The sequence below is a fragment of the Rhinolophus sinicus genome, linkage group LG10 (assembly GCF_036562045.2).
Source record: "Rhinolophus sinicus isolate RSC01 linkage group LG10, ASM3656204v1, whole genome shotgun sequence".
NCBI lineage: Eukaryota > Metazoa > Chordata > Mammalia > Chiroptera > Rhinolophidae > Rhinolophus > Rhinolophus sinicus.
Window position 1 is genome coordinate 43,146,517 of NC_133759.1, and position 22,491 is coordinate 43,169,007.

The 22,491-nt window shown below is 42.5% G+C and overlaps 2 protein-coding genes and 1 pseudogene across 2 annotated transcripts in view; all 3 read right to left on the reverse strand.

The window, feature by feature from the left end:
* Positions 1-5,073, reverse strand: part of IRAK2 (interleukin 1 receptor associated kinase 2) — a 51,236-nt gene extending 46,163 nt beyond the window's left edge. The window contains exon 1 of the mRNA XM_019732668.2: positions 4,893-5,073. Coding sequence (XP_019588227.2) covers positions 4,893-4,986 — 94 coding nt within the window. The 5' untranslated portion in view covers positions 4,987-5,073. The remainder of the gene's footprint in view (positions 1-4,892) is intronic.
* A 7,532-nt stretch (positions 5,074-12,605) lies between these two features.
* Positions 12,606-18,661, reverse strand: VHL (von Hippel-Lindau tumor suppressor). The gene is made up of 3 exons (XM_019732691.2): positions 18,245-18,661; positions 15,709-15,831; positions 12,606-14,329 (listed from the first exon to the last, which is right to left on the reverse strand). Exons 1-3 carry the CDS (start codon positions 18,582-18,584, stop codon positions 14,133-14,135), a joined length of 660 nt encoding a protein of 219 aa, XP_019588250.2. The 5' UTR covers positions 18,585-18,661; the 3' UTR covers positions 12,606-14,132.
* Positions 16,632-17,226, reverse strand: LOC109447926 (small ribosomal subunit protein uS12; annotated as a pseudogene).
* Positions 18,662-22,491: the final 3,830 nt, after the last annotated feature.

A 22,491-nucleotide genomic window follows, 5' to 3' on the forward strand; every position in this document is an offset into this window, starting at 1 on the left:
ACAAGGGTCCTTGTACGAGGGAGGCAAGAGTGCCAGATTCAGAGAAGACATGACTGATAGAAGCAGAGGTCAGAGAGAGATCTCAAGATGCTACACTATTGGCTTTGAAGATGAAGGATGGAGCCACAAGCCATGGGACGCAGGCAGCCTCTAGAAGCTAGTAAAGGCAAGGAAATGGATTCTGCCCTAGACCCCCTGAAGGAATACAGCCCTGCCAGCACCTTGATTTTAGGACTTCTAACGTCCAGAATTGAAACATAATAAATCTGTGCTGTTTTTAAGCCATTACATTTACAATAATTTGTTACAGTAGCAAGAAGAAACTAATACAGACTAGAAAGCCAGTCATGGGGAACACAGGGGGCAGAATGTCCCAGGCAGAGGGAACAGCAAGTGCAATGGCCCTGAGTCTGGACCAAGGAGGCCGGTGTGTTTGGAGCAAAAGGATGTGGACGGAGAGGAGGTCGGAGCCAGTGAGGCCAGATTGTATCTGACCAGGCCGGCCTGGTGAGGAGTTTGGATTATATCCTCAATCACAGTGAGAAGCCTCTGAGAATTTTGAGCAATTCTGGTGTCTCCAAAGCCTAAAAAGTCAGAGGTATTCCCCAAAGAGGATTTACAAAGGGACAATATGCACAAGAAAAGATGCTCAACATCATTAGTCATTAAGGAAATGCAAATCAAAACCACAATGAGTTTTTCATGAAGATGGTGAGAAGGAAGCCCCTGACTCTGCCAAAGCCAAAGCCAAAACAAACAAAGCCTTTGAAGACAAAGAAAACAGTGTGGAAAGGCGTCCACAGCCACATAAAAAAGAAGATCTGCATGTCACCCACCTTCCGAAGGCCCAAGACACTGTGGCTCCGAAGGCAGCCCAAGTATTCTCGGAAGAGCGCCTCCAGGAGAAACAAGCTGACCACTACGCCATCATCACATCCCCTTAACTTCCGAGTCAGCCATGAAGAAGACGGAAGACAACAATACACTGTGCTCATTGTGGATGTCAAGGCCAACAGCACCAGATCAAACAGGCTGTGAAGAGGCTCTAGGACATTGACACACCCAAGGTCAACACCCTGATCGGGCCTGATGGAGAGAAGAAGGCTTGTATGTGTTCGATTGGCTCCTGACTATGATGCTTTGGATGTTGCCAACAAAATTGGGATTATCTAAACTGAGTCCAGCTGGCTGATTCTAAACATAAAACTTTTTCACTGTTGAAAAAAAGAAATGAGCCGCAGTGCAGCCTCTAGCTCAGCAAGCTCCAGCAGAACTTGAACGGGAGTAAGTAAGGAGGTCTCTAGACCACGGCTCATACAAAGCAGACTGCCGGCAAATCCATCCGTGGTAAGGCACCTAGGAAACAACTGGCTACAAAAGCCGCTCACGAGAGTGTGCCCTCTACTGGACGGGTTAGAAACCTCATCATGACAGGCCTGGTACCAGTGGCGCTCTGTGAAATTAGACGTTATCAGAAATCCACTGAACTTGTGATTTGCAAACTTCCCATCTAGCATCTAGTATGAGAAATTGCTCAGGATTTCAAAACATATCTGCACTTCCAGAGTGCAGCTATTGGTGCTCTGCAAGAGGCAAGTGAGGCCTATCTGGTTGGCCTTTTTGAAGATACCAACCTACAAGTGTGTGCCACCCATGCCAATGTTTAACAATTAGGCCAAAAAACAACCAGCTAGCACATGCAGACGTGAAGAACATGCTTAAGAATCCACTATAATGGGAAACATTTCATCCTTAAAAAAATTTTTTTTTCTCTTCGTGTTATTGGTAGTTCTGAATGTTAGATATTTTTTCCCCATAGGGTTAAAACATACCTAAGTATATGATTGCAAGTGGAAAAATAGGGGACAGAAGTCAGGAATTGGCAGTTTGTCCATTTTCATTTGTGTATGAATTTTTAATATAAATGCAGGGGCATAAAACATTAATGCAAGTCAAAATGTTTCAGTGAACAAGTTTCAGCAGTTCAACTTTATAACAATAAAAGTAAACCTGTTAAATTTTTCTGAATAATGCCAGCATTTGGATTTTTTAAAAACAAGTAAATTTCTTATTGATAGCAACTAAATGGTGTTTGTAGCATTTTTATCCGATAGTAGATTCCATCCATTCACTATACTTTTTTGAATTGTCTTACATTCAAGTATCTGTTTTTAATTTTGTTTGTTTTCTGTGCTGTTCTTGTAAGTTTGCTATTAAAATAAACTATTTTAAAAAACCACAATGAGATACCAGATCACACCTGCTCCGATGGCTAGAATAAAAAAAACAGACAATAACAAGTGTTGGTGAGGATGTAGAGAAACTAGAAACTAGAACCCTCAAGTGGGAATAGAAAATGGCGCAGCCACTTTGGAAAATAGTACGGCAGTTCCCTCCAAATGTTAAGCATAGAGTAACTATATGACTCAGTAATTCCACCCCTGTACGTATCGACCCAAGGGAAATGAAAACATGTCCAACACAAAAACTTGTACACGAATGTGCACAGGAGCATTATTCATAACAGCCAAAAAGGGGAAAGAACCCAAACGTCCATCAGCTGATCACTGGGTAAATAAAATGCAGTACATCCGTACCATGGAATATTACTCAGTAATAAAAATTAAGCACTGATCATGCTACCTCATGATGAATCTTGAAAACATGGTACATGAAACAAGTCTGTCACAAAGGACCACATATTGTATGATTGCATTTATATAAAATGTCCACATTAGGAATGTCTAAAGCAGGGGGAAACGGGAGGTATGTGTGGGAGTGTGGGGGTGATGGTTAAGGGGTACAGGGTTTCTTTTGGGGGTAATTAAAATGTTCTAAGGTTGATTATAGAGATGAATGTACAACTCTGCATATACTAAATGCCACTAAATTGTAGAGTTTAAATCGGTGGATTGTATAGTATGTGAATTATATCTCAATAAAACTGTTTTTTAAAAAAAGTCATTAAGTGTGCCTTCTAAATTAACATCTTAGGAACTGAAGTTGTTCTGGCATTTACAGTTGAGGCCAACATGAAAAAGAGACATGGGTCTCTTACACAGAGTTTGTCCACTGCCCAGAAACATTCAAAATAGTTAAGTCACAGATCATCCAAGCAAAGGGATACAGTGCAGTCTAGAAAATCAAGTAGCAACAGACACTCTCAGAGGTGTTCTGACATATTACCAGTGACAGCCTCTAAGGAGAGGAGCAGGGAGGCTGAGGACGAGGACCGGGAAAGGTATTTACCTTCCTCTATCATAGGTACATTATTTACACCGTTTAACCTAGTGCATGTGTTACTTTTACCACTAAAAATAGTTAATAAAAATATACACTGAAAATAAATCCATGTTGCTAAAGAATATTACTTGGCAAGAAGAAATAATTGTGATATGTTTAAGTGAAAAAAGCAGGCTATTAGAATGTACAAAAATGATACGGTTTTTGAAAAATCTATACACATAAATAAAAATGTTTAGGAAAAAAAGGCTAGAAGGTATAAAACACCTAGCACTCTACTGGCACATGGCAAGAAGCCAATAAATGTTAGCTATTGTTGTTGTTTTTATTATTATTGACATCCAAATATTAAAAATGGCTGTCCCTGAGTGGTGGGATTTGAGCTGTCTTTGTTTATTTCCCACAGCATTTTGCAGTCAGCTTTTATTATTTTTGTTACTTGTTTCAAACAGGGTTTCTGAACGGCAGAACTCCTGACACTTGGGCTGGGTCATTCTTTACAGAAGGGGCTGTCCTGCACATTGTAGGAAGTTTAGCAACATTCCTGGCCTCTACGCATTGCATCCCCCAAACTCTGACGACCAAAAATGTCTCCACACACTGCAAATGTTCCCTAGGGGGCAAAATCGCCCCTGGTTGAGAACCACTAAGTTAAAATACATATTATTTGCTCAAAGTGGAGGGATAACACATACATGTTCATTTTATTATTGTTCTCTCAGCTGTACATATATATTATACACTCTTGTGTAAGTGGTATATGCCATAATTTAAATTTTAAAGAAAAGATAGATAATATTTTTAAAATGGGGCATGAGTTACACTGACTTAAAACATAAAACTAAGAATGATCGTTGTTAACACTTCCTTATTACTTACAAGAATTTCTCACACTTAGGTATTGGGTGCTTTTTGTACAATTTTCATTCCTTGCAACAACCTCCAGTTTACAGATTAAGAAGCTGAGGCTCAGAGAGGTTAAGTACCTCGCCCCAAATCACCAGCTGGGCGGACCTGTGAGGCAGGCCTCTGCTTGGGAACCTGAGGACCACTGGCGCCGCGGCGCAGACTCCCCCTAGACGCCATACACTCTCAGCCAAACATCAGGCTCAAACAAACAAAACACACCTAGGAATTATTAATACAATGTCTTGATTCACGGCGCTGGTTTCAAATCCCACTTTTCTACTCAGCAAGGCCATGCCCCAAAGCAAGTGACTCCACCTCTCTAAATCTGTTTCTTCCTCTGTAAAACGAGGTTAATGAAATATGCACTTGAGAGGCTGTGGGGACTAAATGAGATCATCTGGGCCAAGTGCTTACATCAGAGCCGGGCGCTCAGCGGCACACTGATAGCTTCCAGTAACTGCTGACAGCAATTATAAGCTTTACCGTAAACAGCAAAGTCGAGATGATCATTACTTAGTGACAGACTGAGTGACAACAGCAATCTTCAAAGATCTCACAATGCCTTCCAGATGATCGCACTTAAGTCCAGCGAGGGGGACAGTGGCCCGCCTGTGGTCACACAGCGCAGCCCGGGTCCACATGGCAGCACGCAGAGCCCCTCGGATCACCACCCACTTAAACAGAGACGAGAAGGAGGCTTGGAGGACGGCCCCGGGAGGGGTCACTTGGGATCCACTCACCAAAATGCATCCAGTCCCATTCGCTGAGCGTGTCCATGTTGCGGCACAAGTCGTCCAGCACCCAGGAGGGCAGCTGGTAGATGTAGCAGGACATGTCGGAACAGCGAGGGCCGGCGGAGAGGTACGCGGGCGACTGAGCCTGCCTCGGCCGGACCTGACTTCTCTACCCGCGAGCGGACCCCTCCCACCCTGCCCCGCCTCCGGAGAAGTGGGCGGGTTGGCGCTGAGCACCACTGCCCCCCAGGGGCCATGGGCGGCGCGACGCCACCTGGCCGGCTGGACTTGAGCCGCTGCGAAACCAAAAGGGTCAGAGCAGGGAAGGGAAACGGAGGCCCAGAGGGGAGAACGACTACGTTTAAGGCCACACGAGAATTCCGTGGCAGTCCCAGGATGCCTTCTGACTTCACTTCCAGTGCTTTCGGCGCTCCGCCACATATAATTCTTTCAACAAGTATTCTATTAATTATCTACTCTATGCCAGTCACTGTTCTAGATATTGGAGATACGTAAATGGAGAAAACCTTTTATAAGTCCTTGCTTTCATGGGACTTACAATCGAGATGGAGGTGGTGGGAGGAAACTAACAATAACTATTAATAATATAAAATCTGAATAAGTAAGTTACGTTGTATGTTAAAAGGTAATAATAAGTGTTAATGCCAAAAAAAAAAAAAAAAAAAAAAGTAAAGTTGGTTAAGGGAAATTAGGAATTCAGAGCCAGGAGAGGGAGGACCAGTCAAGATAGACTTTATCATAATAATGGCTGATGTTTATTGAGCAGTTGCTATGTGCCAGGCACTGCTCTGGGATCTGGGGATACCCTTGAACAAAATCCCTGCCCTAGAGGGATACAGACAATAAGCAATAAAAATGCTAAATAAGTAAATAATTTAGCATTATAGATGATAGGTAACATCAGAGGATAAAAGTAGAGTATGATGAAAGAGAGTGGGAGTGGCTAATTGCATATTCATTATCTTAGGTGATAAATATTACTAGTGGAAAGCAGAATATGGGGGGGGCAAATTGAATTATTAAATAGGGTGGGAGGAGACCTTATAATTGCTAGTATTTATTGAACAAATTTCACCTGGGTTATTTTACTTATTCCTCACAATGACCCCATACGGTAATTGTGATTATTACCCCCATTCTACAGAGGAGGAAACTGAGGCACGGAGAGGTTAAATAACTTGCTTAAACTCATACAGGTACAAAGTGGCTGAGCTGAGATTTGAACTCTAGCAGTCTGACCACTGGCATCAAACTGCCTCTTTATTATAATAACTACCATTTATCTACACCTACAGTGTGCTTTGCATAAAGCATTTTATGTAATTCTCATAAGCCTATGCTATAGATATTAGTATCCCATTTTTACACAGAAGGAAATAAGTTCCAAGAGGGTAGGCAACATCATCGAGGCCAGAGAAGCAACTAGAGTACCACTTAGTGGCTGTAAACATCAGCTATGAGTATGGCTGCTGAAGAAGGAAACAAATAAAAGTGAGAAATCCTGGGGCCAAGTCCCAGTTCTGCCAAAAACAGGCTTTGTGACCCTGAAAAACCCATTTCACTTCCAAGCCTTGCTTTACACATCTGTAAAATGGGACTAATCATTCCCACTGTTTAGAGTTGTGAGCGAGGGAAATGGATGAAATCAGTTTATACAGCACATATAGAACAGCTACTCCAGGGTCTTTCTTGCACAGAGAATGTACTTGAAAAATAGCAACTGCCATTGATAATATTGAAAAGTGCACGAGGGATAGTGCTCCACTGCTGGTGAGGTACTATACTCCTCCAGTACATAGATAGTTTTCCCTTAAGTTAAGGACATCAAACTCGTTTAAAAAAGAAAAGAGCACCCACTGGCCTTAGAATCCTATCAGGTTATGAGTCCAAATTCAGCTCTGTATGTCTGGCTCTTTATTCTTGAGCAAGATAAATTTGTATTACATTTTTTGTAATGCAGCTATCCTTTTGAAGGATGGCTGTGAAGTTTGAAATGACCCCAAAATCCTTGGGATAAACTGTAAAGTACTGAGCCCAGTAAAGGATTGCTTTTATGCGAGGCCAGGTCCTTAATGTTGGAAGTGGGGCATGTTTCAGTGTTCTGAGATTTCTTTTCAGGGGAAGTCCCATGTTTCAGCAGTGGTTGAAGTTGGAATTTTAGGTGGAGAAGCTCCAGGGACCGTCTGAGTGGGAAAGCACCTACATCCAGGGCAAAGAAGAATAAGGGCCCTCTTCTTTCCCCCTTTTTCTCTATTTGCAAAGTGCTCCACCTGCTTCTCCCTCTCTTCTGCAAGCACAGAGCATGTGTCTAGCACTCCTCTCTTAGTGCCATCAGGCCTCTTCTGCTTGATGAGGCTTTAAGACAACAGAAGGTTTGTGTTCAACCTTGGCCAGTCAGAGACAGACAAGCCCTGGCAGCTTCTCTCTCTGCTACCTCCTTGGGCTCTTGGCAAGTTTCCTTCTCTCCCCATCCTCAAAACTGGGGATATGAGTCCTAGGATTTTCTCCTCCAGACAGGCTTGAATAGTTCAGGGGCCCATCTTCATCCCCATCCTTTAGGATAACTTCTTCAAAGTAAGGTCTTTGCTATTACTAATTAATAGAGTTGCCACTCACTACCAAGTACCAGACATTTAGCATACATCATCTGGGACCCTCACAACACAACTACCCTACAAGGTAAGTTTATCGTTCCCATTCTACAGATGAGGAAACTGAGGCTCAAATCCATTATAACCTGGTCAAGCCAAATTACCCAAATGACAGGATTCACCCCAAATCTGACGCCAAAGGAAGTGCTCTTTTTGCTCTATTATGCTGCCTCACGATGAAAATTTTCCTACGATCCTGCACAGTTCATTTCTTCTCCTAATTAGCTATTTCAAAGGCCAACACCCTCCCTAACAAGATCAGTTAGAAACAGTTATTGAGACTGAATGTAATTAGTTACATAATTAATTCCCTTGAAATGACAATCAGTGGTTTGCCATCCCCACTGCCATTGGAAATGTCTGGGGAGATTTAAAACACTATACACGCCCAGCCCTACCTGCAAAGATCCAGACTCACTTGTCCTGCGGTGGGATTCAGACATTGGCATTTTAAACGGCTTCCAAGGGGAGCATTTGAGATCTTTATCCCTGGCACATGTCATAAGTTTGACTCAAATAAACTTATAAAAATTTAAAAAACAAAACAAAAAAGCTTCCAGGTAATTATAATTATGTGCATGGAGAGTTGAGAACCAGTATTACATCAGGAAGTTGGGGTGTGAAGAAAGAGTAATGAAGAGGAAATAATAATAAAGCTTCTCTATAGACTTTGCACATGTTTTTTCTTGTCTAATAAAAATACCTTTATTGGTTTTTCTGATAGGGCATGATCATTGTCCAAAAAAAGAGAAGGAGTGAATTAAGGGAAAAAACCCCACCCTAGTCTTTGCTTCTCCGGTGTAGGAAAGAACGCAGTTCTCCTTTCTGTGTATTTCTCCTGTTGGAGGGGGGTAAGGATTCCTGCCACTCTACCCTTCTTTACTTCTTATTTATTCAGTAATAAAATAATAAAATTGACATAAGACTACATTAACAAAAGAAAAATCAATTTAATATGTGCACACAAGAAAATCACATTATGATTCTCAGTTCATAAAATGAAGTTTAAAGAAATGATCGAACTGGGTACTTTTTATATTATTTAGACAGTGAAACAATAAATGTGTGAGAAATTGACAGAATAAAAAAAGTTAGTGATCATTAGAAAGGACTCTAACAAGGTCTGGATATTCATTAATGAGGAATTTAAACAAAGTAGTAAGTTAAAAAAAAAGTAGAGGCAGTAAGATTTGATTATACAGACTTTTAGGGTCTGAGTTAATCCTAGTGACGGGGCCATCTTCCAGTTGTGGTGAGGACACTTTCACAGGGGACATTTATTTCTTGTGTTCAAGAAGATAAGGGAGGGTCCAAGTGCCTTTCTGGCACGGGCCGCTGGTCGAGTAACTTGAATTCAAAGTAATCAATATGCTATTGTGGGATATTTTGGGGCAGCCTGTCTTGGGCCCCCGGCACTCCTTCACTTTTACACAGAACACTTTACTATGACACTTCTGGTCACCAAACGTGTGGGGTTTTTTCCCCCCCACACACACCATTCTCTGACACCAGCTGGGTGTCCTACAATTTAACTCAATTCTGACACTGTCGACCTGGAGATAGCGTCAGATCACACAGGTTAGAAGATTCCCCACAAGATTGTTCCCATCCCACTCCAGGCTCCAATCGCAAGTAGTATATTCCTCAGGTTACCCACAATTCTTGTCCCACTTGGCTACAAATCGGAGGTTCCCACGACCTCCTCCTCAGGTTTAGTTAATTTGCTAAGACTACCTCACAGAACTCAGGGAAACACGTTTACCAGTTTTTAAAAGGATATGATAAAGTATGGAGATAAACAGCCAGATGAAGACATACATAGAGCAAGGTCTGGGATGGTCCCCAGCACACTTTGGAAGTGGGGTGTGTCACCCTCCTGGTGTGGATGTGTTCACCCACCTGGAAGCTCTCTGAACCCTGTGCTATTGGGGTTTTTAGGGAAGCTTCCTTACGTAGGCATAATCAATTATTAATCCATAGCAGGCCTGTCCCCTCTCTGGACAAGTAGGAGTGGGATGGAACTGAAAATTCCAAGCTTCCAATCATGGCTTGGTCTTTCCAATGACCAGCCCCTATCCAGGAGCCACCCAGTCCCCTCACTGGAATGAAAGATGCTTGTGGTGCTCTCATCACTTAGGAATTTGCAAGAGTTTTAAAAGTCCTGTGCCAGCAACCAGGGGCGGAGACCAATACTCTATATTCTATTATCTCAGAGAGAGGGAGCAGGGACAGAGAGGAAGAGAGAGGGAGGGAGGGCGGGAGGGAGGGAGACAGAGAGACAGAGAGAGACAGAGACAGAGACAGAGACAGAGACAGAGACAGAGAGAATGAGAATGAACACCTTCCCATAGTCTCACCCTCTGGGTCTTCCAGTAGTCTTAGCTCTCTTAACATCTGTGGGGCCAGCCTGTTCTCTAGGACTCTTAACTTCACCCAACTGGAACAAAACAATCTTGTGTTTTCTACCCAAAGACTAGGGAGAGAGCATATTGTTATTCGTTTTTATGTTAAGCTGATGGATAATGCTCTGAGGTTTCATGTTCCAAATTCTGAAACAAGTTTTGTGGGTTTTTCTCTGTTATGTACCCAGTGCTATTGCCCAATCCTCTTGATTACCATCACAAATCTATCTAACTTTTCTGTGTTCTGCCAATGGATTACTGGGTGTATGTGGTGAAGGGACCAAGCCCCCAGGAAAATATTTTGTTGGGGCAAGGAGTTTAGATATTCCAACAGAAAAGGGAATTACTGAAGGGGTACCAGGCAGCCCCGTGACTAGCACAGAGCGGGACTAAGGTGCCAAGAATGCTAAGACACAGATATCTGGCACGAAAATATCTGAAAATCTCACATTGGTGTTCCCGTCAAAAGTGCAAAACACTGATACCTATTTCATGTCCTTAGTGCATTGATTCCGAGCCCAGTGTCCTCTCCTTTTACCACCTTCTCAACATAAACACTGGTGAAATATTAACCATGTACCTTTTGGTTCTTCTTTTAATACTTTGTTTTTTTAGAGTTTTAGCTTCACAGCCTAATTGAGAGGAAGGTACAGGGACTTCCCATATACCTCCTGCCCCCACACGCCGTCTCCCTCGGATCATCATCCCCTGCCAGCGGCGCGTTTGTTAGGATTGATGAACCTGCATTGACACGTCCTATTTTACCTTAGGGTTCACTCTTGGTGTTGTACATCCTATGGGTTTGGACAAGTGCATGTCACAGACAGTATAGTATAGTGTAGTGTAGTGTAGTAGTAATTAATGTAGTGCACTATATGACACTACATCACACAGAATCATTTCACCGCCCTCAAAAATCCTGTTCTGCCTATTCATCCCTCTCTCTCTCTAAACCCTAGCAACCACTAATCTTTTTACTCCATAATTTTGCCTTTTCCAGAATGTCGTCTAGTTGGAATCATGTAGTATGTGACCTTTTCAGATTGGCTTCTTTCACTTAGTAATATGCATTTGAGTTCCCTTCATGTCTTTTCATGGTTCACAGCTCATTTCTTTTTAGTGCTAAGTAATATTCCATTGGATGTATCCCAGTTTATTTATCCATCACCTACTGATGGACATCTTGGTTGCTTCCAAGTTTTGGCAGTTATGACTAAAGCTGGTATAAATACCCATGTGTGGGCTGGCCCGGTGGCTCAGGAGGTTGGAGCTCTGTGCTCCTAACGCCGAGGGCTGCCGGTTCGATTCCCACATGGGCCAATGGGCTCTCCATCACATGGTTGCCAGTTCGATTCCTCGAGTCCCGCAAGGGATGGTGGGCTCTGCCCCCTGCAACTAAGATTGAACACGGCACCTTTAGCTGAGCTCCCGGATGGCTCAGTTGGAGCGCGTTCTCTCAACCACAAGGTTGCCAGTTCGACTCCCACAAGGGATGGTGGGCTGCGCCCCCTGTAACTAGAAATGGCAACTGGACCTGGAGCTGAACTGCGCCCTCAACAACTAAGGCTGAAAGGACAACAACTTGAAGCTGAACAGCACCCTCCACAACTAAGATTGAAAGGACAACAACTTGACTTGGAAAAAAAGGCCTGGAAGTACACACTGTTCACCAATAAAGTCCTGTTCCCCTAAAAAAAAGGTTTAAAAAAAATACCCATGTGCAGGGTTTTAGACGTTTTTAACTCCTTCAAGTAAATATCAAGGAGCACAATTGGTGGATCCTCTGGTAAGAGTACGTTTAGTAAGAAAACTGCCAAACTGCCTTCCAAAGTGGCTGTGCCATTTTGCATTCCCACCAGCAGGAAATGAGAGTGCCTGTTGCTCTGTATCGTCAGCATGTGGTGTTCAGTGTTCCAGATTTTGGCTTTCCTAATAGGTGCCTTGTGGTATTTCATTGTTCTTTTCATGTTCATTTCCCCAATAGAGTATGATGTGAAGCATTTTTTCATATGCTTAGTTGCTCTCTGTGTATCTTCTTCAGTGAGATGTCTATTTAGTTGTTTTCATGAAAACACAAAAATACTTTGTTCCCAATGTGAATACTTCTTAATACTTTTCTGTAGTGCTTAAATTTTTTTTAGTCATATTTCATTTAGGAGAAAAATAAAGCTAAAAGAAACTTTAAAAAAAAAAATCCAGGGTTGGAAAGAGGATTGAGAATGAAGCTAGTTGATTGTGTCTGCTACCCCCCTCCCCACCTTAAGCCTTTAAACAAAGGCAGCTTTCACAACTCTCCAAGAGAGAAGAACTTGGTTAAAATAACACTACACACATCCTACCTATTTCCTTTACTCAGCACCCTTTAATGTATTAAAGAACAGCTTTTTTTTCTTTTTAACTCAAAATAGGAAACATCAGTCTCCTATACATTTAATACATTCAAAGACTTAAATGAAAAACGTATTATTCATGCTACAGGTCTTCAATCTTCCTTGGACAACACAAAACACACTACTCAAACTGCATGTTTTAACAAGAGGAACATGAAATCTCATTTTGACACAAAGACAGTTTAAAAAAATAAAACCAATGTTGAACTAATCCAGCACCAGCAGACTTCCTTAAATCCCCATCCTATCCCACCCTTGAACAGCTGCCTTCTGAACCCAACAATTGAACAAAAAAATTAGATATTTAGAGGTGTGTCACTGAATGCGTCCTACAACATGCTTTAAAAAAAACAACAACACACTTATTTGCACAATGTTGGAAAAGGGAAGTAATATTGAATGAAACTTAAAAGCTTAGTGGGAAAACTATAGGGCATTTGTTTCACTTCACTGTGATTTCAGAGCACAGGAATTTCTGCTCAAAGGTTAGCATAAGGAACTAAAGATGCCAAGAAATATCCTAACATTATTTACAAAAGGAAGCCTGTTTATAATACCATGGAAAAATATTAAGTTATAAAGTTAAATGAGAAAGAATACAAAACTGGATGTATAATGTGATCTCAACTATGTAAAAATAAACCAAAAGTTGCCCTTTAAAAAAGGTTAAAAGTTCAAAATGTTAAGTTAGTGGTTGTATTTAAGTCGTGTACTCACAGTGATCATTTTCTTCCTTTTACTTTTCTGTCTTCTCCAAAATTTTCTCTACTGGATTTTTAAAACTATTAGTTACAAACAAAGGAAGCCTGACAGAAGTATTCCACTGTGTGTGAGGAGTAACTTCCCAGAAGTTAGAGGGCTTCAGCCTCTCCTCCAGGCAGGTGCAAAGTTTCACCAGATCCTGCCTGATTGAAAATGCTGAACCAAACAGAAATGTCATACATTTACAAAAAGAAACAAATGCCCACACTTGGCAAAAACCTATATACAGTACAGTAGTAGCTCCTTAACATTAGCATTAAACAAGAGGACAGCTATTTTCTCCTATTTTCTGTGCATAAGTCAAGTTTCAAATAAGCTATCATCACAGTAACTTTAGAAAGGTAATCCCGGTTTATAAACAGAAATAAAACAGCACTGTAACAATAGTGAACAGAAAAAAGTGCAAAACTTAGAAAATTATAAAAAGTGCTTCCTATAAAAATGATTCCTTTTAAAACATTTACTGTATACACTTTAACGTCCCCCCTGTCCCCCCCCCCAAAAGAGCAAACATTTTCTACCAAAGTATCCATTGGTTTGTTCATTCAACAAACACTGATGAAGGCTCAGAATGTGCGAGGCACTGGAGGAAACAGATCTGTCCCTGCTTCAAGGATGCTTGGTCTTCTCCAAGTGGGAGGCAGACACATCACCAACCACAATACAGCAATTTAAAGCAGACACCACTGCTTACTTATAATCAAAGAATATGCTACCATTCTCATTGAATTACTTACACAAAAGTCCTTACACAGAAACTTTCTTGACTTACTGAAAGGCAAAAATGCAACTACTTTCCCTTGATAAATACTTCTAGAATGGGCAGGCATTAAATTACATTTGTGATACTTGCCCCTAAACATCACAATACCAAGTGAAGTCAGTTCACTTTCTTTTAAGCAATGGAACATTTTTCATTCCAAGAAAGAGACAATTTGAAACTGAAAATAAGTGACCAGTCCTATATCTAGATCAAGACTGGTCAATTCCATCAAAAGCTGAGACTCAGGAGTACAAATTTCAATTAAAATCTTCAGTCTCCTCTTCCATCCGTTGATTTTCAATATGCTCCTGTGTCAGCCGCTGCAGGTCTTTCCTCACATTTGGGTGGTCTTCCAGATCTTCATAGAGTGATCTCACGATGTCCAGTCTCCTGTAATTCTCAGGCTTAACTAGGCTTCGGACAACCTGAAGGCATCGCTCTTTCAGGGTGTACACTGTACAAGGGCAGAAAACCAAAATCTTCAGCAGCAGACTCAGGCAGGACTTGGGACAAGGGATGAGCAAGAGGCTTTGCCAACTCTGGCAATTACATTTACTACAGATGGACCTTACTTTGGGCAAAGAAAATGAGTGTTGTGGCAGAGTGCAACATGATGGCCCTAATGGACATCTTGTGGTATTTATGACCTTGTGTAGTAACTTCCACTTAAAAGTGGGCTGGGCCTGTGACGTGCTTTATTTTAATAACTGAATGTAGGTGAAGTGACACCATGGCAATTCTGGGCCTAAGCCTTAAGAAAGCCTGGCCACTTCCGTTTTTATTCTCTCAGAAGCGCTGAGTTACCTTGCAGAAGAGACCACACAAAGAGGAACAGGCACTGAGACCACCTGCGAGGGAGGCCCAGCCTTCAGCCAACCTGCCAGCAGAAGGCAGCCACACCAACAACTCCCAATGAGCAGAATAACCACCTAGCTCAGCTAAGCCCAGGCTGCAGCATTATGAACAAATCAAACTGGGGTAGTTGTCACACAGCAATAGATAACCAAAACAGTGGATAGTTGGATTTTGGGGGAACTTAATCCAATTTTATACTCACTGGGGAACTTATTCCTTAAGGGTACCCCATGAGGCAAAATTTATTCCATCTAACTTATCAATGGTCATTTTTGTCTACCCACTTCCTTAAAATAGGGTCTATACACACATACTAGTTTAAACCTTATGAAGCTGCAGGTATTTGGGTTTTTGTGGTTTTTTTTTAACCCACAAGAACATCAGTTTCTTAGGGTTCAACCTAATAAAATGACTTGAGTTTTAAACAAATGGTAAACTAAGAGGTTAATGTTCAATTCGGTGATTTTTTTTAACCCCTAATTGGTACTGTGAGCTTCACTGGGTTAAATAACATTAAAAAATATATACTAGAAGTCATATATAAATAAGCCATGATATTTCATTCTCTACATTTTGTTCTTCCCCTGAGACTCCAGGGTGTAATTCTGCTCTAAGGTCAGAGAAACAAAATGCATTCATAATTCTACAATCAGAGATTTTAATGTAGCCCATCTCTGACAAGCCCAAAGAGCTTTTGAGACACCACGACATCTTTGCTCAATACAGAGCCTACAAACAGGTTGGTGCAAAAGTAACTGCAGCTTTGCAATTCTTTTTAACCTTTAAGCTGCAATTACTTTTTTTGTAGCAACCTAATACATTACTTCCATTTTATTTATGGTGGAGAATAGGACTCAGAAAGCTTGAATACCTTACCTAACATCAGGCAAAAATCAGTAAGGGCTTGGATCCCATGAGTGGCCTATCCTCTACTGAGTACAACATCCTTATGTTTTTAAAAGGATGGAACATCAGTACCTGGCAGTGTGATGTTGGCAAAAATTGGCTGTCCATCAACATTGAGAGATGGCACAAACAGTTCAGTTTGGTTAACCAGAAGCCCATCGTATGTCCCTGCATCTCGGAAGAGCCAAAGGTGACCTGTTAAGACAAGCAGAGGCTGTTAAGTAGCCACTCACCTATTTCTTCCATGTCCCTGGACTGACATTGAAATACTTGTCATTCTGCTTAAATATCATACAAAGCCCTTCCAGTAATATTATCTTATTCAATCCTCACAATAGATCCATTTACAGATGACAGAATAGATCTGAAAAAGCCAAGTGACCTGCTCAAGGCAACAGGGCCAGTAAGCAGAAGAGCATGTACTTGAGGCTCCAAATCCAACCCCTTTCTGCCACCATGGAAGAAAAGCAAAGTATATGAATTGCAAATCACACCAAACACTGCAAACTAAAAGAGAGAAGGTCACCAAATCCTCAAATCTGAGTTTCTCAAAAATAAGATGGAGCAAAAACATGTTGAGAGAAAGAAGCTAGACAGAAAGGGTACATTCTACAGGAACAGAGGAAACTAATCTATGATATGAAAATTCAGACGAGTGGTTGCCTCTAGGAGGGAAGGGATTGAGTGGAAATGGGCAGGAGGGAACTTTCTGGGGTGATAGAAATGTTTAAATCTATTAAATGATCTAGGTGTTGTTACATTTGTCAAAACACATCAAATCCTAAAATCTGTACATTATACTACATGTAAATTATACCCAAATTTAAGAAACAAATACATCATATTAAAAAAAAAAAAGGGAAGGAGGGAGGAAGGAGGCAAACCCCCAGGCCTAAGATGTTGAAGGAGAGAGGAGGTGTCTCAGAATAAGTACAGCATGTGTTTCTGGGGCATAAACTTACTTGAAGATTTAGTAGGGAAATTTAAGAAACATAAACTGGTAATTTTTTTATTGTGGGAAAATATACATAAAATTGACCATTTAAACCATTTTAAGTGTACAGTTCAGGAACAGTACATCCACATGGTAAATTTTTTTTTTTTTTTTGCCTATGAAAATTTATTACTACTATGTTTTCACCATCAAAAACTTAACATCTCGGTCTTTCCTTCTTGCCTTTGTATAAGGCCAAAAGAGAGACACTGGCTACTTTGACAACTTAAAGCAGACTCCAGGAATGTCACCAACAGCATGACCTTTGCAACCAAATCCAGCAACCAGAACTTCATCATCTTCCTCAATAAAATTCAAACAACCATCATCGGGTACAAGGGCTGTGATGTGTTTTGCCATTCTTGATCAGCTGGACCCTGACACACTTCCCGATGGCAGAATTTGGCTGTGTGGCTTCAACCCCTACTTTTTCCAGCACAATTCCCTTTGCATGGGAAGTGCCTCCAGAAGGGTTGGCCTTCAGGATTGTGCCCAAATGGGCTTTCTTGTACTGTGTATCATGCCACTTCTGATCTCATCAGTGACTCGGAAGCTTCTGGGCAGTATGAAGACCGAAGACCGTGACACTTGCCCATCCTGCCGGCACCATAGGCCTGAGCAAAAAGCCACATGGTCATTTTTTAGAAACATTTTACGTTAAATCACGCACTGATAAATTTTGGAGAAGAACACAAAATTCATACAATTTTCTAGATAAAGTAGGAGATTAGAGAAACGATCTCTGGGTGATCTTTTCAGAATGTAAATCTGGCAATGTCATTTCCCTATTAGAAAACTTTCAATGGCCCCCATTTTCCTAGAGGTAAACAATCACCTTTAGGGCTTCCTCTTCCATTATTGCACCGCTTCTTCTCCTCCTACCTGCAAAGCTCCAGGTGTTAGTCCATGCGGATCCCACCGCCTAGAACTCTTTTCCTGGGATGGTTAGCTCCCATTCACCCTACAGCACCCCTTTCTTCTCTGGGAAGCTCTCCCTAGTTGAAACCACACGTGTGCACACACACCCCCTTCCCTGAGCAGGAGCGGCTCCCAGAGCCAAAGCTCCGCAGCCCGCCGTGCTCCGTTCCTATCGCAGCAATTGTGACACTGGCTTGTTCTCATCTCTTTATGCGTTCGCCCGTGTCCCCACCGGACTGTTCTCCTACGTGGACCTGGCCCACTGGGGACATCGGAGAACGTGATAGTGTCCCATGCACGGACTGAAACAATGGGCATTAGGGATGGAACACCTCTTTTAGGGGTAACTACACGTGCAAGAGGTGGGGGGGGAAAGCCACCCGCAAAAGCAAAACGATTCAGTCTTAGAAAGAAGAATGCTCTGCCGCGAACAGCGTCGATTTGGATCTGTCACTACCTCTCCGGGGTCTCACGTCCTCATCACTAAATGGGAATCATAAGGACCACAGCAGCTGCCTCCCCAGATGGTGGAGGGATGTGGTGAGTTCGTGCCACGGTGACGGCTGCGATCGGGCCTAGGGCGCTGGGCAGCGAGCGGGGCACAGCTGCTCGGCAGCGGCGGGCGGGCGCCCAAGCGCGCGGCGACGACAGGGGCGGCGCGGCCGGGCCGCGAGCGGGAGACCGCGGCCTGCCTACCTCGGTAGCTGTGGATGCGGCGGCCCGTGCCCGGCGGCAGCGTGGGGTAGGGCTGCGGCTCGCCGTCGAAGTTGAGCCACACCGGCAGCACGACGCGCGGGCTGCGGTTGCAGAAAATGACCTGGGACGGCTCGCGTGAGTTCACCGAGCGCAGCACCGGCAGCGGCCGCCCGGTCTCCATCTCCTCCTCGGGGCCCGGCTCCTCCGGGTCCGACTCTTCAGGGCCGGACTCGTCCGAAGCCGCCTCTTCCCGGCCGTACTCTTCGGGGCCGGACTCCTCAGCACCCAGCTCTTCCGCGCCCGCCTCGGCCTCCTCCACGTCCCCCGCCTTCCGGGGCATTACCTCACGGAGCCTGGACAGCCCAGGTCTCGACGCCGGCGGGTCCTAGGGCCGCACGGGGCGGGGCTTTGCGTGCGTGCGTGCGCGTCCCCGACAGGCGTACGTGCCGTTCGCGCGCGCTCTCGGTCGGGGAAGGGGCACAGCGCACCCTCGAAGGGGTCGGCTGGCGGTGCGCCCGAGCCGGCGAGTCCTCGGACTACACGGGCCCAACCTCACTGAGGCGGTGGGCGGCGCTAGGACCCCTGGCGCCCGGCTTATTCCTAGAAATTGGGTTTTTCCCCTCCTGTCAGTTTTTTTTCTCTTTATGTTATACACTCCGCTGATTCTCAAGCCAGTAGGGGCAAGATTGGTCCTTGTTGGGCCAAGTACTCCTGACCAGGACGGAATCACTGCTATGTCTCCCCCGCTGTAAGTTCTTGACACAGCGTTTCTGGAGCTTCATTCATTCCCTTAAGACCTTCATGTGTTTTTGCCCTATTTTCCCTACTAGCTGCAGTATTAGTTATTTAATCATTTTCTCAGTCAAATTTGTTGTGTCTTATTTTGGATCACAAAATTCAAACTTTGTACGGAAGAGTATAATAAAATAAAAAATTTGCCTCGAATCCCAGTTCCCCTAGCCACCCAGAAAAAGTCTCTGGAGGCAAGTATCACCAGTAGTTTTGTACTTCCTTTCAAAGATATTCTATGCATACGCAAGCAATTAAACAAGTTTGGGGAAAAATTTGGTATCACTACCATCAGTGGAAATTCATGATCCTTTGCTATAGAGGAGTGGAACTAAATTCAAAGAAAACAAAACAACAGTTACTATATTTTATCTATTGTCTATCTAGGCTCTGAGCCTACTCTTGGTTCAAAAAGGTCAGCCAAGTGTTAGATGTCAGATGCCAAACGTTAGTTGTCAAACCAACTTTGTCCTGGACATACATAATAGAAAAATTAAAGGAAACTGAAAAGTGAATAACTTTTCACACTGTAGTCTGTGTGCCCTCCGAAATTCACACCTACATGAGTGTGAAGTTCTCATTCCAGGTTTAGCTTTAGATATGTGATCCTGGACAAAACTTGCAATTCTCTTGAGTTTTGAATTGCCCATCTTTGAAACTGGCATTTTGGATTAAGTGGAAAAGTGTTCAATGCCTAGCACATAGTAAGCACCCAACAAATAGCAGTAGTTATTATAAAGTGAGTTAAATGTACTATCTCTGCCCTCAAAATGCTCTTGGGCTACTGGGCAAGCATACAGGACATGTTATAGTCGTGTGATAGTGACTGTAAAAGAGCAGGTGGAAGGTAACTGGCTGAATCTGAAAAGAATCAGACAAGTCTTCCCAGGAGGAGTTATATCTGAGATGGACTTTGAATAAAGATTAAGAGTTTTCCCTTCCTATCTCCCATCATACAAATATCCAACCTGGATGTCAAATCAGAGTTCATGCCCCCCAGGAGACAGGGCAGACCCCACAGTAGGCACTGATTCCCCAATCCAGTTTGCTTCTCATTGGTTTTATACCCACTGCCTCCAAGCCCAGAACTCCTACCACTTACTGGAAACTTACCTGGTAGACCAGGCAAAAGAGGGCCAAATGTTTATGTCTACAGACTAGCACTACAGCCCCACATTTAAAAGAAGTGGCAGAGAGAAGGGAGCAAACTGACTTTTTAATTTATTTTTAGCTACACCCTTGGTTCTCAACCAAACCTGCAGAAGGTTAGATTTGATTTTCACCCACCTAAGCAAACTCTTTTCAGTTTCTTCAACTGCCTCACAAAGATTGATACAAACTCCACAAACCATGTTGGAAAATGGCAACCCCATTAAAGTGAGGGAAAGCTTATTTAGTATATGGAAATGAAATAAAAGGGAGAAAGCGCCATCAAATTGTATTTGCAGTGTGATGACATTTATCTAAAATATACAAGATCAGACAATTAAGTTCCCAAACTCATCCTAGAAAAAGTGCTACATATTTCATTGCTGAATAGCACTACGGTCACCTTCGAAATACTCCCCTTGGGAAGCTGTGCACCGATGTCAGCGCCTAGTCCACCCTTCAAAGCAATTTTGGAACTCTTTTTCTGGAATGGTCATCAGAGCTGTTGTCGTATTACCCTTGATGTCCTGAATGTCATCAAAATGTCTTCCTTTCAATATTTCCTTTATCTTTGGGTAAAAAAAGAAGTCATTGGGGGCCAGATCAGGCGGGTAGGGAGGGTGTTCCAATACAGTTATTTGTTTACCGGCTAAAAACTCCCTCACAGACAGTGCCGTGTGAGCTGGTGCATTGTTGTGATGTAAGAGCCATGAATTGTTGGCGAAACTTCAGGTCGTCTAACTTTTTCACGCAGCCTTTCCAGCACTTCCAAATTGTAAACTTGGTTAACTGTTTGTCAGTTTATACAAATTCATAATGAATAATCTCTCTGATATCAAAAAAGGTTAGCAACGACATGGCAACAAGTTCGTAAACTTAATTGTCAGTCCTCATATACATTTATTCCCCCCACTGCCCACTGCCATTTTCTGGAATGTAGTTTTATTACCTTTATAATTAAACTAAATGGGTTCTCCTCCCCCCCAGTTTTATTGAGATAGAATTGACCTAAATCAATTCTTGAAAGCCATAGGTGACTGGTGAGGAGGGAAAAACAATCAGATATACTATGTGCAGAAAACTATGGTGAAGATTTAAGAAACGAGACATTTATTTCTGGGAGATTAAAACTACAAAGTATAACCACTCATTTCTTCATTCATTCTACAAATATTTATTGCGGGCCTACTATGTGCCAGGTACTGTGCTAAGTGTTAAGAATATTGCAGAGAACAGTCATGGACCCTGCCTTCACAGCACTTCAATAGAAGGGTAACACAATAATCAATCACAGAAATAAAAATAAACTTGCAATTATGACCAGGGCAACAAAGGAGAAACAAGGTGCTATCGAAGGCTGGAAGTTTGATGATCAAGGAAGATGGTACACAATTGCGTAATTAAATGTTCAGTGATGTGTGATAGACTCTAAGTGAACAATCAGCATAGAAATAACAGGATTCAGAGGGTTTCATTTTAGTCAAAGATGAATTTCAAGGAGAAAGGAAAAAATGTATGAAGTGCCAGGCTCTGTACTAAGCATTCCATGTGCATTAAAGCTATGTCATTACCTCCATTTTACAGCTAAGGAAACTGAAGGGTAAATAAGGTGTGAAAAGGGTGGTCAGAGGAGAGTGCTGGATCACAGAGGTTCATCATGATACCTTGCAGGAAAATGGCACGAGTGAAATCTGAGGAATGGGACACGTCTACAAAGGAACAACACTCTGAGCCTAGTTACTTTGCCGTGGGCTCTCCCTGGCAGTGCCTTATATAGGTATGGCATATCCTGATGGCCTCCAGCAGGATTACATGACCTGCAGTCATGCTGGACTTCCAGCGATAATGAACATCAACAACATCGAAACATTTGTGGAGAACCCCAAGGAAGGACAGGAATTCCTGTTGAATCAAGTTACAATGGCTCAGAACCAGCATAACTCACAGGGTTCATGCAAACATACGCTTTCGTACTCCCAAGCTAGTGAGTGAATCATACCACTTTGATATTATAGAAATGCCTACATCCCTAAAATCAGAGCAGTTGTTTAAACACAGGCCATAAAAGTGATATTGCATCATTATAAATAATGTGTATAAAGATCATTTAAAAGCAAGGAAAATATGTTTAGGATATACTAAGTAAAACTACAAACTGTATTGTCTTACAGTACACTTTCCACTATGCAAAAACAAACAGGAACAGAAGAAAATGCACCATGTTTTGTTTTTTTTAAAGTGACTAGTTTTTTTTGTTGTTTTTATTTTATTGGGGAAGGGGAACAGGACTTTATTGGGGAACAGTGTGT